Below are 16,274 nucleotides of genomic sequence, written 5' to 3' on the forward strand. Positions count from 1 at the left end.
ATGATGAGGAGATCATTAGTGTTATTCATTTCACCTCTCAGTGCTCAGTGTTAGGGCTGATCAGTGTACAATGTAACTGAAAAGCTTCTCAGAAATCAGTCTGCATTTATCTTGTGTTAGCAGATAAAATACTGAATCCATTGTTTTCTTTGTGGATGATAGAAACATGGCTCCTATATATTATTCATTTAACTTGTTGGTTAGATGAAATGAGCAAACAAAATGGAGAAAACAGTACGGTAATTGTCGATAATTTCTTTATTTTGAATGTAACAGTTTCAGAAATGTGGAATAAAAAGATTTCAGGACTACAATAAATAAATCTGGTGTTAGAATTTCACTTAATGTCCCTAATAATAGAATACTGAATACTGAATAGTAGTAAACCTGAGCAGATAATAACAGTGTGATAGGTCTGTTCTCATGGACACAGGAGAAAGGTGATGGAACTGGTCACATGGTGGACAACAACAAACCCTAATGCAGGATGACATAATGTTAATTATAATAAGGTGATCAATAAATTTACTCTTCCTACCGCATTAATGAATTAATTAATTAAAAGACACAATGATTACAGTAATCTATGATCGTCCAATCTAAATCCTTGTCGTGGCTGGTGGGACGACTTGTTTAAAGTCTCACCCAATGACATCTTGCCAAAAGTTGATTGAATTGTACTTTATCCAATCAGGAGGCGTTTTCCCGAGCCCTCGTCCAATCAGAGTCCTCCATGACCACGGACACAGCGGCTGGTCTGCGATGCGAGGGAAATACACAATATGGCGGCTTCCTTGGTCCGGTTTTTGAGAGGATTGTATGTTTTATTTTTGATATGTCTTTTCTCTGCCTCGGCTTTTCTGAATTTGGAGGAGCTAAATGAGATGAAATATGGCATTCAAATTCTCCCGGACCCCGTGATTAGAGGGCAGGTGAGTGCAAACCCGGACTAACTAATACGCCAGGATGCTAACTAGGTAAGCTAGATGTTTTGATCCTTAGCTAGCGGAGAGATTAGCTGATTAGCATGGCTGAAATTGGATGCTAAGATGTGTGTGTTCTAAGATGTATATTTATATATCTTTTTAAAAAATCTTAAAATGTTTGTTTTCTGTTAAAGGGTTAATTAATTAATGTGTCTCTAGGCCAGCTTTATTATTATTATTATTATTATTATTATTATTATTATTATTATTATTATTAATCACTTCCTCTCTTCTGTCTCTTCTCCTCCATCAGATGGAAGATGTGATGTTGGTGTCTAATAAATACAAGCAGCTGTATGAGTGTCGGTTGCCTGCGCAGGCGGTGAAGTTCCACCAAGACCCGGCTCCTGAGTCGGACCCTCAGGGCTACAGCGGCCCGGCCGTCCCTGAGCTCCTGAAGCCCATGCACTCTGCTCCCTGCCTCACCAAGGTGCACCCCCCCCCCAATTGTCCAAAATGTCTTGGTATGAAGCTGAAGCATTAAGAGTTCCTTTCACTGGAACTAAGGGGCGGAGCCCAACCCCTGAAAAACAACCCCTGAAAAACAACACCTGAACTCAATGATCTGGAGGGGTGTCCCAATACTTTTGGCAATAAAGTGTGTGTGTTATTGTCGTTATTGATTATTTTGGTCACCCTGAAGTTCTGACTCTGTTCCCTTTCTTTTCCTCTCTGCAGACTAAGGACTGGTGGACGTATGAGTTCTGCTATGGACAGCACATCAGACAGTATCATCTGGAAGGTGCAGCGTGTGTAAAAAATATTCACTCTTTAACTCTACAGTGTGATCTTTAAACCAGAAACACAACCTCAGTCCTGGGTCCAAGTGTGTGTTTGGGTCAAATTTGTTTGTTCCTTTTTTCCAGAAGCTCTTTCTCTGCATTTCTGTATGAAACTGATTCAGGAGCGGGGCTGCACAAGAGCTCTGTTTGTGAAGTCACTCAGTTATTGAACCAATCACATTCAATATGCAAATTATTACAGACTAATTATCAGAACCCGCATGCTAAGGCTCTACTTCTAGCTAAGTTACTAGCTAATGGAATTCATGATACATGGTGGTAGTCATGGTCACATTGCATTATACACTTAACCAGTGTGAGCTAATTTACTAGCGCTTAGCTAACTGGTTAACGAGGTTGGCAGATACTAGTGATATGAGGACGTTAGGAGTGAGAGGGAAGTTTCTGATAAGCACATTCATGAATATTCATAAATGCAGATATTTTGTGAAAGTGTAGAGATGTCAGATTATTATTATGTTACTTTAATGTATGTGTGTGTGTGTGTGTGTAGATTCAGAGATTAAAGGTGATGTGCTGTTTCTGGGTTATTTTGAGTCAGAGTTTGACTGGACCAATGAAACGGCAAAGGTGAGACAACTTTAATTTACTGTCCTGTCTCACTCTCCTCTCAGTCTGTGTTTCACTCCAGTGTTACTTCCTGTCTCCCTGTCCTGTCTCACTCTCCTCTCAGTCTGTGTTTCACTCCAGTGTTACTTCCTGTCTCCCTGTCCTGTCTCACTCTCCTCTCAGTCTGTGTTTCACTCCAGTGTTACTTCCTGTCTCCCTGTCCTGTCTCACTCTCCTCTCAGTCTGTGTTTCACTCCAGTGTTACTTCCTGTCTCCCTGTCCTGTCTCACTCTCCTCTCAGTCTGTGTTTCACTCCAGTGTTACTTCCTGTCTCCCTGTCCTGTCTCACTCTCATCTCAGTCTGTGTTTCACTCCAGTGTTACTTCCTGTCTCCCTGTCCTGTCTCACTCTCATCTCAGTCTGTGTTTCACTCCAGTGTTACTTCCTGTCTTGCTGTCCGTCTAGCTAAACACCTGTCTTTCTATCTCCTTCTTTCCCTTGCTCATGTCTTGCTTTACTCCTATCTTAGTCTCTATATAAGTATCTCACTTTTGCTCTCACTTTCCAGTCTCACTCTCCTGTCTTACTCTTCAGTCTTACTTTTGTCTTACTCTCCCGTATAACTCTCCTGTCTCACTCTCCCATCTCACTCTCCTCTTCTCGCCCAGGCCACTAAACAGCACAAGCTGAAGCGGTATCACAGTCAGACGTATGTCAATGGCTCCAAATGCGACCTTAACGGAAACCCACGAGAGTCTGAAGTCAGGGTGAGAACCGACACACACACACACACACACACACACACACACACACACACACCCTCTGAGGTGTTTATAAATATTTAATATGTGTGTGTTCAGTTTGTGTGTGAAGAGGGTTCGAGTGATTATATCTCCCGTGTGGACGAGCCTCAGTCGTGTCACTACGTCCTGACGGTTCACACGTCTCGAACCTGTCAGCACCCGCTCCTGCACCCCCCCTCCTCCGCCAAGCCGCAGGGCATCGTGTGTCAGCCTGCCCTCAGCGCTCAGCAATACATGGACTACGTTAAAGCACAAGTCTGTGAGTACACGCCTCCTGTCTCACTCTCCTGTCTCACTCTGACACTGTCTCTGTCTGATGGAGAGTCTCCTGTCTCACTCTCGTTTTTCTCACTCTCTTTGTCTCACACTTTGCTATTTTCTGTCAGAGAAAGTCTCCTCCTCTCCCCCTATCCCCCTCCCTCCCTCGCTCGGATTCTAATGATCAGATTATTTTTAGAAATCTGTTCTCGTCTGTTACGTTGTCTTTGTCCATGTTTGTTCTCCTCTCTCGCTTTTTTTCTCTTTCTCAGCCTCTTTTTTTTACTTTCTGTCTCACTGTCCTGTCTTGTTGCTTTTTTCCACCCTTTATTTTATGTTTACACTCTCCTATCTCACTCTGTCTCCTATCTCACTCTGTCTCCTATCTCACTCTGTCTCCTATCTCACTCTGTCTCCTATCTCACTCTGTCTCCTATCTCACTCTGTCTCCTATCTCCTATCTCACTCTGTCTCCTATCTCACTCTGTCTCCTATCTCCTATCTCACTCTGTCTCCTATCTCCTATCTCACTCTGTCTCCTATCTCCTATCTCACTCTGTCTCCTATCTCCTATCTCACTCTCTGTCTCCTATCTCCTATCTCACACTCTGTCTCCTATCTCCTATCTCACTCTGTCTCCTATCTCCTATCTCACTCTCTGTCTCCTATCTCCTATCTCACTCTCTGTCTCCTATCTCACTCTGTCTCCTATCTCCTATCTCACTCTCTGTCTCCTATCTCCTATCTCACTCTCTGTCTCCTATCTCACTCTGTCTCCTATCTCACTCTCAGTCTCCTATCTCACTCTCTGTCTCCTATCTCCTATCTCACTCTCTGTCTCCTATCTCACTCTCTGTCTCCTATCTCACTCTCTGTCTCCTATCTCACTCTGTCTCCTATCTCCTATCTCACTCTGTCTCCTATCTCCTATCTCACTCTCTGTCTCCTATCTCACTCTCTGTCTCCTATCTCACTCTCTGTCTCCTATCTCCTATCTCACTCTGTCTCCTATCTCCTATCTCACTCTCTGTCTCCTATCTCACTCTGTCTCCTATCTCCTATCTCACTCTGTCTCCTATCTCCTATCTCACTCTGTCTCCTATCTCCTATCTCACTCTCTGTCTCCTATCTCCTATCTCACTCTCTGTCTCCTATCTCACTCTGTCTCCTATCTCACTCTGTCTCCTATCTCACTCTGTCTCCTATCTCACTCTCAGTCTCCTATCTCCTATCTCCCTCTCAGTCTCCTATCTCCCTCTCAGTCTCCTATCTCCCTCTCAGTCTCCTACCTCACTCTCTGTCTCCTATCTCACTCTCTGTCTCCTATCTCACTCTCTGTCTCCTATCTCACTCTGTCTCCTGTCTCCTATCTCACTCTGTCTCCTATCTCCTATCTCACTCTCTCCTATCTCCTATCTCACTCTGTCTCCTGTCTCACTCTCAGTCTCCTATCTCACTCTCAGTCTCCTATCTCACTCTGTCTCCTATCTCCTATCTCACTCTCTGTCTCCTATCTCACTCTCAGTCTCCTATCTCACTCTGTCTCCTATCTCCTATCTCACTCTGTCTCCTATCTCCTATCTCACTCTCAGTCTCCTATCTCACTCTCTGTCTCCTATCTCACTCTCTGTCTCCTACCTCACTCTGTCTCCTATCTCACTCTGTCTCCTATCTCACTCTCTGTCTCCTATCTCACTCTCTGTCTCCTATCTCACTCTCTGTCTCCTATCTCACTCTGTCTCCTATCTCCTATCTCACTCTGTCTCCTATCTCCTATCTCACTCTGTCTCCTATCTCCTATCTCACTCTCAGTCTCCTGTCTCACTCTCAGTCTCCTATCTCACTCTGTCTCCTATCTCCTATCTCACTCTGTCTCCTATCTCCTATCTCACTCTGTCTCCTATCTCCTATCTCACTCTGTCTCCTATCTCCTATCTCACTCTCAGTCTCCTGTCTCACTCTCAGTCTCCTGTCTCACTCTCAGTCTCCTATCTCCTATCTCACTCTCAGTCTCCTATCTCCTATCTCACTCTGTCTCCTATCTCACTCTGTCTCCTATCTCACTCTCAGTCTGCTATCTCACTCTCTGTCTCCTATCTCCTATCTCACTCTGTCTCCTATCTCCTATCTCACTCTCAGTCTCCTATCTCACTCTCAGTCTCCTATCTCACTCTGTCTCCTATCTCACTCTCAGTCTCCTATCTCACTCTGTCTCCTATCTCCTATCTCACTCTCAGTCTCCTATCTCACTCTGTCTCCTATCTCCTATCTCACTCTCAGTCTCCTATCTCACTCTCAGTCTCCTATCTCACTCTGTCTCCTATCTCCTATCTCACTATCAGTCTCCTATCTCACTCTCTCTCTCTCACTCTCTCTCTCTCTCCTCAGCTGACACAAAGCGGAAAGTGGAGCAGATCTCAGAAGAGCTCCGAACGCTTGATCAGATTCTATCCAAAGATGAAAGCGGAGAGGAAACAGGAAGTGATGTAATGGAGGAGGAGTCTGTATTGCCCACCGTTACACCTGATGTAGAGTCTGAGTTCAAAGGTCAGTGTGTTGATTTAGTTAATGCTGTTTTAATACTGCTGTGTGGAGAGTAACTGCTGCTACGCAGTCATTGGACAGTCTGGGGTATGGGGCGGGGCTTGTTCAGTGCCTTCTCTTTCTGAACAGATGCTGTAGTTGAGGAGGGGGAGGAGTCAGTGAGCGAGGAGGCGGAGGATAAAGATTTCTGGGATGGAGTCACCAAACCACAGAAGAAAGAAACCACTGAAGTACAGGTACACACACACACACACACAAATACAACATCATAAAAATGAAATAAATGAAAATAAAACCTTTTTTTTGCAGGAGTCTGACGGAGCGGCGCAAAACAAACCTGATGATAACGACAGTAAGAAAACACACTTCATTACACTCTACATCACGGCACTGCTGAGTTCTGGACTCTTGATTGGTCAGAAGGTGTTGATTCATTCTCTGGAACAGCGGCTCTGACCGTAGCGCAGGTTTATATTAATGCAACCTTATTGTTTCCATAGCAACAGCTCCTTCACAGGGATGTGTACACAACATGTAACTGGAAATGGATAAAAAGTCCAACGTGTTCTTTAATAAATTAACAAATTAATAAATAATGTGTAAATAAACAAGAGAGCACATACGTAAGTAAATAAATAAACTGTGAGCAAATAGGTATTTAATTAAATAAAAAGCAAGTAAATAAATCGTTAAAGAAGTGAATACATTTGCAAGTACCATAAAACAAAGAGTAATTAGTTATATAAAAAGCAAATAAGCTGGTAATTAGGAAAGCAAGCAAATTAATGAGTTAATGAAATAAATATGGCAGTTAATATGCAAATGAGCACATTTACATATTAAGTAGTAATTAAGAAATTGTCAGTTAGTAAATATTAGTAATTGTTAGTTAGTAAATGAACAGTTATCCAATAAATGTCAGTAAGAAATTAAGTAAATAAATATCTAAGTACATCGTTGAGTTAATACATAGGTAAAGTAGTATGCAAATGAGCAATGAATATGTAAATGAGCACATAGATTTCATCTCTCAGTGTTTTATGAGCGAGTGTGTTTGTGATTGCAGTCTTCAGAGAAGGGAAGTTTAACTTTAAGATCATGACGGATCCTGTAGACCTGATGAAGTTCATGCAGCAGCTCAGAGACAGTAACAGGAAGGTGAGTGCTGCTCATGGTGGTCACTGCAGTTCACTGACCTTAACACTGAAAATAAATCTCCTTTTGTTCTGCCCTCTGTGTGATTCCAGAATAAAAAAGCTCAGGGGAAACACGGGAGAAGCCACGCGTCCTCAGAGGAGGAGGAGGAGGAGGAGAAAGAGGGAGAGGGAGGGAAGAAGAAAAAGGAAGAGGAGGAAGGAGATGAAGATGAACGACTGCTAAAGGAGTTTGAAGAGGAGATGGGTGACCTCTCGGTGCCTGCGTCCAAAATCGTCCAGATTAAAGAGGAGATGCAGAAAGAGTTTGACAACATCATAGAAGAGGTACTGAGGCCTTCATCATCATCATCAAAAAACAAAATAGAGATTCAGAGCAATAAAAAAATATTTTTGTTGCAGTTTGCACAATTTAAACTAGAGGGCAGTGTTCAGAAAGAATCAACCAAGTTATATTTATGTATGTAAATTTCTATAAACTGTGTGTATCTCTGTGTTTGTGTGTGTCAGGCACAGCAGGAGCTGGAGAACGAGGGTCTGAAAGGAGAGTTTGATCGCTCTCAGGCCACTCAGACTTTAGAGAACACTCTGGGAAAACTGCTGGATCGTCTGGAGGACAAAACCGAACAGGACGGCGAATCACACACAGATACACACACAGACACGCAAACACACACACACAAAAACGCACACGCTCCAGACGAGAGGGGAAAAGATGGCACCAGAGGTGACCCCAGCCTCGTCCCCAAGACTCCAGGTAAATAAATCCACAGTGTGTGTGTGTGTGTGTGTGTGTGTGTGTGAGAGAGAGAGAGAGAGAGATAACCCCAGTGTTACATGTGTACACACGCACATGCGCGCACACACACACACACACACATACACACACTTGTGCAAAGTTGTTGCCTCCCACTACAACAATCAGCTAATTAAAGTTTTATAATTTGAGAAAAAAAATTTAATAACCCGAAAATATGGCAACATTGGAAAAGTAGCAAAAAAAAATTACATTTACAATTTAAAAAATGTAAAAGATTAATTTTATTTTTTTTTATGGATTGTGACTAATTAAAAAAATAATTTAAAATATCACTTTTAATAATAAAAAAGAAATTGAATAAAAGAGACTGGAAAATATAAATAAATAATAATAATAATTTTTTAAAAATACATTATATATATATATGTGAAATTCTAACATTTATGCTTTAAAATATTTTATTGTGGACAGTTTAACTGGATGTTCTGAACCTTGGTGGTTAATATTTTAATGGAATAATTTCAGCCTTCCATGGGGCGCCAATACTTTTGCACTCGACGTTACATCATATCTTATCTTGTTATTGTTTGATTTTTTTTGTTCTCACACACCATCATCATCATCTTCATCGTCAAGCCTTCACATCGTAATACAGCACCCGGGAATAAAGTACAAAAATCGGGTGTGGTGAGTGTTCCATTGTTGCCAGGGTAACATGCCCACCCCCTCCTGTGTGTGTGTGTGTGTGTTGCCTCAGAGCATGAGATCAGTGATGGCGAGCAGGTAAAGATCAGGGTGACTAAGTATAAGGTGGGTGGAGACGATGTGTCCGGTGGAGGTGAGGGGGGTGTGAGGGTGCGAGAGCTGGGCGAGAGTGACCCCCAGTGGCAGCACATTCACCACCTGGTCAAAGAGCAGCTCGAGAAAGCCGGCATCAAGGCCGAAGGTAGGACGCAAGGCAGTGTGCATGAGTGTGAATGTGAGTGTGTGTGTGTGCATGAGTGTGTGTGTGTGCATGAGTGTGTGTGTGTGCGTGAGTGTGTGTGTGTGAGTGTGTGTGTGTGTGTGTGCTAGAGTATGTGTGTGAGTGAGCGTGAGTGTGAGCGAGTGTGTGTGTGAGTGAGTGTGCATGAGTGTGAATGTGAGTGCGTGCGTGTGCATGAGTGTTTGTGTGTGTGTGTGCGTGTGCATGAGTGTTTGTGTGCGTGAGTGTGAGCGAGTGTGTGTGTGTGCGTGAGTGTGTGTGTGTGCGTGGGTGTGAATGTGAGTGTTTGTGTGCGTGAGTGTGAATGTGAATGTTTGCATGAGTGTGACTGTGAGTGCGTGACTGAGCATGAGTGTGTGCGTGAGTGTGTGCGTGCATGAGCGTGTGCGTGCGCGAGTGTGTGCGTGCGTGAGTGTGCGTGAGCGTGTGAGTGTGCGTGTGTGAGTGTGTGCGTGCGTGAGCGTGTGTGTGCGTGCGTGTGTGTGCATGAGTGTGTGTGCGTGCGTGCGTGAGCGTGTGTGTGCGTGTGAGAGCGTGAGCGTGCGTGTGTGCGTGTGAGAGCGTGCGCGCGTGTGCGCGTGTGTGTGAGTGTGCGTGCGTGCGAGTGAGTGTGTGCGTGAGTGTGCGCGTGAGTGTGCGCGCGTGAGTGTGTGTGTGTTCGTGAGTGTGTGTGTGTGTGTGTGTTCGTGAGTGTGCACGAGTGTGTGTGTGTGTGTTCGTGAGTGTGCACGAGTGTGTGCGTGTGTGAGTGTGTGTGCGTGCGTGCGTGTGTGCGTGCGTGTGTGCGTGCGTGTGTGCGTGCGTGTGTGTGTGAGTGTGTGTGTGTGCGCGCGAGTGCGCGCGTGAGTGTGTGCGTGTGTGTGTGAGTGTGTGTGTGTGCGCGAGTGCGCGCGTGAGTGTGTGCGTGTGCATGTGAGTGTGTCCGCGCGTGAGTGTGAGTGTGCGTGTGGGTGAGTGTGCGTGTTCGTGTGTGTGTGCGTGTGTGAGTGAGTGTGCGTGCGTGCGTGTGCGTGCGAGTGTGTGTGTGAGTGTGTGTGAGTGCGCGCGAGTGTGTGCGTGAGTGCGTGCGTGAGTGTGCGCGAGTGTGCGCGAGTGTGCGTCTGTGAGTGCGCGTGCGTGCGTGCGTGCGAGTGTGCGCGTGAGTGAGTGTGAGTGTGCGTGTGTGTGAGTGTGTGCGTGTGTGTGAGTGTGTGCGTGTGCGAGTGAGTGTGCATGGGTGTGCGCTTGAGTGCGTGCGTGCGTGTGCGTGCGTGCGTGCGTGTGTGCGCGTGTGTGTGTGTGCGCGCGCGTGCGTGCGTGTGCGTGCGTGCGTGTGCGTGCGTGTGTCTGCGCGCGCGTGAGTGTGCGTGGGTGCGCGTGCGAGTGAGCGTGCGAGTGAGCGAGCGTGCGTGCGCGTGTGTGCGTGCGCGTGAGTGCGTGCGCGTCAGTGTGTGCGCGTGAGTGTGTGCGCGCGTGTGTGTGCGCGTGTGTGTGTGCGTGTTCGTGAGTGTGTGTGCGTGTTCGTGAGTGTGTGTGCGTGTTCGTGAGTTTGCGTGAGTGTGCGCGTGAGTGAGTGCGCGTGAGTGAGTGCGCGTGAGTGATTAATTACGCGCGAGTGAGTGCGCGCGAGTGAGTGTGCGCGCGTGTGTGTGTGCGTGCGCGTGAGTGTGTGTGCGTGCGTGACTGTGTGTGCGTGACTGTACGTGCGTGCGTGTGCGCGCGTGTGTGTGTGCGCGCGAGTGAGTGCGTGCGAGCGCGTGTGCGTGCGCGTGTGCGCGCGCGTGTGTGCGCGCGCGTGTGTGTGCGCGTGAGTGTGTGTGCGTGTTCGTGAGTTTGCGCGCGTGTGTGTGCGAGTGAGTGTGTGTGCGTGTTCGTGAGTTTGCGTGCGCGTGAGTGTGCGTGAGTGTGTGTGCGTGAGTGTGCGTGAGTGAGTGTGCGTGAGTGAGTGTGCGTGAGTGAGTGTGCGTGAGTGAGTGTGCGTGAGTGCGTGTGTGAGTGTGTGTGTGAGTGTGAGTGTGTGAGTGAGTGTGAGTGTGTGAGTGCGTGCGTGCGTGTGTGTGCGTGCGTGTGTGTGCTACTGCGCGCGCGTGAGTGTGCGTGGGTGCGCGTGCGAGTGAGCGTGCGAGTGAGCGAGCGTGCGCGCGCGAGTGCGTGCGCGCGCGAGTGCGTGCGCGCGCGAGTGCGTGCGTGTGAGTGTGTGCGCGTGTGTGTGCGCGTGTGTGTGCGCGTTCGTGAGTGTGTGTGCGTGTTCGTGAGTGTGCGTGAGTGAGTGTGCATGGGTGTGCGCTTGAGTGAGTGCGCGCGTGTGTGCGTGAGTGTGCGTGCGCGTGAGTGTGTGTGCGTGCGTGATTGTGTGTGCCTGCGTGACTGTGTGTGCGTGCGTGACTGTGCGTGCGTGCGTGTGCGTGCGCGCGAGTGAGTGCGTGCGCGTGCGCGCGTGTGTGCGCGCGTGTGTGCGCGCGTGTGTGTGCGCGTGTGTGTGCGCGTGAGTGTGTGTGCGTGTTCGTGAGTTTGCGTGCGCGTGAGTTTGCGTGCGCGTGAGTGTGCGTGCGCGTGAGTTTGCGTGTGCGTGAGTGAGTGCGTGAGTGTGCGTGAGTGTGTCTGCGCGCGCGTGAGTGTGCGTGGGTGCGAGTGAGCAAGCGTGCGTGCGCGTGTGTGCGTGCGCGTGAGTGCGTGCGCGTGAGTGCGTGCGCGTGAGTGTGTGTGTGTGCGCGTGTGTGCGCGTGTGTGTGTGTGTGCGTGTTCGTGAGTGTGTGTGCGTGTTCGTGAGTGTGCGCGAGTGTGCGCGAGTGTGCGCGAGTGTGCGCGTGAGTGAGTGCGCGTGAGTGAGTGCGCGTGAGTGAGTGCGCGTGAGTGAGTGCGCGTGAGTGAGTGCGCGTGAGTGAGTGTGTGCGCGCGTGTGTGTGTGCGTGCGCGTGAGTGTGTGTGCGTGCGTGATTGTGTGTGCGTGCGTGACTGTGTGTGCGTGACTGTACGTGCGTGCGTGTGCGCGCGTGTGTGTGCGCGCGAGTGAGTGCGTGCGCGCGCGCGCGCGTGTGTGCGCGCGCGTGTGTGTGCGCGCGTGTGCGCGCGCGTGAGTGTGTGTGCGTGTTCGTGAGTTTGCGCGCGTGTGTGTGCGCGTGAGTGTGTGTGCGTGTTCGTGAGTTTGCGTGCGCGTGAGTGTGCGTGAGTGTGTGTGCGTGTGTGCGTGAGTGTGTGTGTGTGTTCGTGAGTGTGCGTGAGTGAGTGTGAGTGAGTGTGCGTGAGTGTGTGTGAGTGTGTGTGTGTGAGTGTGAGTGTGTGAGTGCGTGCGTGCGTGTGTGTGTGTGCGTGGGTGCGCGTGCGAGTGAGCGTGCGAGTGAGCGAGCGTGCGTGCGCGTGAGTGCGTGCGCGTGAGTGTGTGTGCGCGTGTGTGCGCGTGTGTGTGTGCGTGTTCGTGAGTGTGTGTGCGCGTGAGTGAGTGCGCGTGAGTGAGTGCGCGTGAGTGAGTGCGCGCGTGTGCGCGTGTGCGTGCGCGTGAGTGTGTGCGTGCGTGACTGTGTGTGCGTGCGTGACTGTGTGTGCGTGACTGTGCGTGCGTGTGCGTGCGCGCGAGTGAGTGCGTGCGTGTGCGCGCGTGTGTGTGCGCGCGTGTGTGTGCGCGCGTGTGTGTGCGTGTGAGTGTGTGTGCGTGTTCGTGAGTGTGCGTGAGTGTGCGTGAGTGAGTGCGTGAGTGTGCGTGAGTGTGCGTGAGTGTGCGTGAGTGTGTGTGTGTGTTCGTGAGTGTGTTCGTGAGTGTGTTCGTGAGTGAGTGTGCGTGAGTGAGTGTGCGTGTGTGTGAGTGTGTGTGTGAGTGTGTGTGTGAGTGTGTGTGTGTGAGTGTGTGTGTGTGAGTGTGTGTGAGTGTGTGAGTGTGTGTGAGTGTGTGTGAGTGTGTGTGTGTGAGTGTGTGTGTGTGAGTGTGTGTGTGTGTGTGAGTGTGTGTGAGTGTGTGTGTGTGAGTGTGTGTGTGTGTGTGTGTGTGTGTGTGTGAGTGTGTGTGTGAGTGTGTGTGTGAGTGTGTGTGTGTGTGTGTGTGTGTGTGTGTGTGTGTGTGAGTGTGTGTGTGAGTGTGTGTGTGAGTGTGTGAGTGTGTGTGAGTGTGTGTGTGTGTGTGTGTGTGTGTGAGTGTGAGTGTGTGTGAGTGTGTGTGAGTGTGTGTGAGTGTGTGTGAGTGTGAGTGTGAGTGTGTGTGAGTGTGTGTGAGTGTGAGTGTGTGTGAGTGTGTGTGAGTGTGTGTGAGTGTGTGTGAGTGTGTGTGAGTGTGTGTGTGTGTGTGTGAGTGTGTGTGAGTGTGTGTGAGTGTGTGTGTGTGTGAGTGTGTGTGTGTGTGAGTGTGTGTGTGTGTGTGTGTGTGTGTGTGTGTGTGTGTGTGTGTGTGAGTGAGTGTGTGTGTGAGTGAGTGTGTGTGTGAGTGTGTGTGTGTGTGAGTGTGTGTGTGTGTGTGTGTGTGAGTGTGTGTGTGTGTGTGTGCGTGTGTGTGTGTGTGCGTGTGTGTGTGTGTGCGTGTGTGTGTGTGTGAGTGTGTGTGTGAGTGTGTGTGTGAGTGTGTGTGTGAGTGTGTGTGTGAGTGTGTGTGTGAGTGTGTGTGTGAGTGTGTGTGTGTGCACGCTTTCCTTCTTCCTCACTAACCCTTTGCTGATTAAAACACTGTATAATTCTGGGAAGCTCAGGACTCCTTTGTGTGGTTTGGTGTTTGTTTTTTCTTGCTGCTGCTGGTGGATTTTCCTCAGCGTAGGTGTTTTGTGTAAATCTAACCGCTTGCTTGTGGTGAAACACACACTCGTCTGATTCAGATTCTGATGTTTAATGACAAAAATGTAAATAAAATCATCATAATAACACTTTATACTTTAGATTTTTAAATCCAACACATTATACAGTGAAACGCATCACAGAAGTGTTGTGATGACATTTTTGTCTTATCGCCTCACCCCCTACAACCGGCTTGGGGTTTGAGAGCTTCTGGTGGGTGTGGCCTAATATTCTAATGAGCACCTATTAATTTTTTTCATGCATCATATCATATCACATCTCATTTGCTCTCACCTGCACTGTGTATCGTCACTTTTGCTTCACTCTGTGTGTGTGTGTGTGTGTGTGTGTGTGTGTGTGTGTGTGTGTGTGAGTGAGTTGACAAGTCAAACATTTCCTATAATTTTTTCTTTACTTTTCAGGAAAGATAGAAGTGAAGATTTTGACCCGAAAATCAGTGGAGGAAGTGGGAGACCAGTGGCTTAGTGAGGAGGATACCAAATCTTTTAGAGAACTACTCATAAACCTGCTGGTATGGAAAACACACACACACCTCACTGTATCATTCTCTGCTGCAAAGCCTTTGAGTCTGTAACTGGTATCTCCACCCTTCAATTCAAAGTTATTTTTGAAAGGAAGAGAATAAAAGGAGGAGAAGAGGAGATGTCTCTCAACAGCACATGTATACTGATCAGCCATAACATTATGACCAGTGACTGGTGAAGTGAATAAGACTGAGTATCTCCTCATCATGGCACCTGTTAGTGGGGGGGATATATTAGGCAGCAGGTGAACATTTTGTCCTCAAAGTTGATGTTAGAAGCAGGAAAAATGGACAAGCGTAAGGATTTGAGTGAGTTTGACCAAAAGGGCCAAATTGTGATGGCTAGACCACTGGATCAGAGCATCTCCAAAACTGCAGCTCTTGTGGGGTGTTCCCGGTCTGCAGTGGTCAGTATCTATCAAAAGTGGTCCAAGGAAGGAACAGTGGTGAACCGGAGACAGGGTCATGGGCGGTCAAGGCTCATCGATGCACGTGGGGAGAGAAGGCTGGCCCGTGTGATCCGATCCAACAGACGAGCTACTGTTGATCAAACTGCTGAAGAAGTTAATGCAGGTTCTGATAGAAAGGGGTCAGAATACACAGTGCAGGACAGTTTGACCCATGCTGACCCCTGTGTACCACTGAAAGCATCACCAATGGGTTGCAAAAATGGTTCAGGAATGGTTTAATGACCGCAACAACTAGTTCGAGGTGTTGACTTGGCCTCCAAATTCCCCAGATGTGCTGGACAAACAAGTCCGATCCATGGAGGCTCCACCTCGCAGCTTACAGGACTTAAAGGATCTGCTGCTAACATCTTGGTGCCAGATCCCACAGCACACCTTCAGGGATCTAGTGGAGTCCATGCCTCGTTGGGTCAGGGCTGTTTTAGCAGGAAAAGGAGGACCAACACAATATTAGGTGGTCATAATGTAATGGCTGATCAGTGTATTTAGATTAAGCCTAGGAGCTAGGTGTGAGTAAAGTAAAAAAGTTGACCGAGGTCTTTGTGAGACGTGTCCAGTGTGCATGGTCCTGTACTACTGACCGTTTTAATTCCCGCCCATTTTCCCAGGAATGCTCGTTATTCCTGTTCAGTCTGTTGAGTTGGGATCTAAATAGAAATCTGCACCAGTATTTTCTGTAAAGCTGCTCTGTGATGGTGTATCTTATTACACCCTGTGTGTGTGTGTGTGTGTGTGTGTGTGTGTGTGTTTTCAGACAGGAGGAACAGAGGAAGTATATAAAGAGCAGAAGCGGCAACAGGAGCTGGAGAACAACTACAGGTTTGTTTGGGGAGAGAAACAGGACGAGAGTCAGCCTACGGGAACCGGAGAGTCCGACGAGCTCGATTTCTGATTCACAGGACTGTGTGTGTGTGTGTGTGTGTGTGTGTGTGTGTGTGTGTGTACACAAACGCAGTGATGGGACTGTGAAGCAGCTGTACAGCCATGACTCGGACTGTAGTGAGAATTTCTGTAAAGCATCAGTGAACAATTCTCTCTCTCTTTCTCTCCTCTTTCATTCACCTCAGTTTTTCCGCTCAAGTCTCACACACCAAACTCTCAATGCGTCATGACAGTTTTTTTTATTTGAGGGAAATAAATCACAAGGGTTTGATGAACGCTGTTAATGCACTTTAAATAATAATAATAATAAAATGCACCATTTGGAATGTTCACCTTGGAGATAAACGGAACCTGGAGAAATGAAAATAAAGTCCATTTTAAACAGGGGTTGTCATGATGTTTGGGAACACGGTCTCCTGAATGACCTCACCTCACAGGTTATGTGAGCAGAGCAAGGCCAGATTCCAGAGAGTGTTTACGGTAAAAATCATTCTCTAGTTGACTCTTTAAGTGTTACTTCACATGTCGGTGTTGAGAGACTCACATTTTGCTCGTTCTTGTTTTTTACATTTTCTCCACTATCGCACTGTAAACTATAACTGTGTCTTTCATGGGAAGCCGTGTTTAAAATGAAATATCTCCAGAAATATTATCACCTGCTCCAGGAAGTTTGGCAGATATAAAGACAAAATAGTTTTCTATCAGTGGAAACACTCAGGCGTCACTGCAGAAGGCCAGATCTTTTTTTTTTTTTTTTCCATATCTTTAGATTTTTTTTTTTGGCTTGGTAAAATCCAGGAAATTCCAA

General features: G+C 47.7%; 1 protein-coding gene across 2 annotated transcripts; it reads left to right on the plus strand.

Annotated features, from left to right (window-relative positions):
- The first annotated feature begins 746 nt into the window (after positions 1 to 746).
- os9 (OS9 endoplasmic reticulum lectin) lies at positions 747 to 15,850 on the plus strand. Of its 2 annotated transcripts, XM_058403510.1 has the most exons (15): positions 748 to 932; positions 1,240 to 1,416; positions 1,665 to 1,728; positions 2,283 to 2,359; positions 3,007 to 3,105; positions 3,199 to 3,400; positions 5,788 to 5,946; positions 6,073 to 6,179; positions 6,253 to 6,295; positions 7,010 to 7,101; positions 7,191 to 7,424; positions 7,608 to 7,854; positions 8,615 to 8,803; positions 13,996 to 14,105; positions 15,339 to 15,850. In XM_058403510.1, the coding sequence occupies exons 1-15, from the start codon at positions 783 to 785 to the stop codon at positions 15,474 to 15,476; spliced, it is 2,088 nt and encodes a 695-aa protein (XP_058259493.1). In that variant the 5' UTR covers positions 748 to 782; the 3' UTR covers positions 15,477 to 15,850. The 2 variants fall into 2 exon arrangements, with proteins under 2 accessions (XP_058259494.1, XP_058259493.1); XM_058403511.1 differs by lacking the exon at positions 8,615 to 8,803 and having other exon boundaries at positions 747 to 932.
- The last annotated feature ends 424 nt before the right edge of the window (positions 15,851 to 16,274 follow it).

Source organism: Hemibagrus wyckioides, linkage group LG11 (genome assembly GCF_019097595.1).
Source record: "Hemibagrus wyckioides isolate EC202008001 linkage group LG11, SWU_Hwy_1.0, whole genome shotgun sequence".
In the NCBI taxonomy this organism is placed as follows: Eukaryota; Metazoa; Chordata; class Actinopteri; order Siluriformes; family Bagridae; genus Hemibagrus; species Hemibagrus wyckioides.

Coding starts and splice junctions, on each gene's coding strand:
- os9 (XM_058403510.1), top strand. CDS start 783: ATGGCGGCTTCCTTGGTCCGGTTTTTGAGAGGATTGTATGTTTTATTT. Junction 933..1,239: donor ACCCCGTGATTAGAGGGCAG/GTGAGTGCAAAC, acceptor CTCCTCCATCAG/ATGGAAGATGTGATGTTGGT. Junction 2,360..3,006: donor GGACCAATGAAACGGCAAAG/GTGAGACAACTT, acceptor CTTCTCGCCCAG/GCCACTAAACAGCACAAGCT.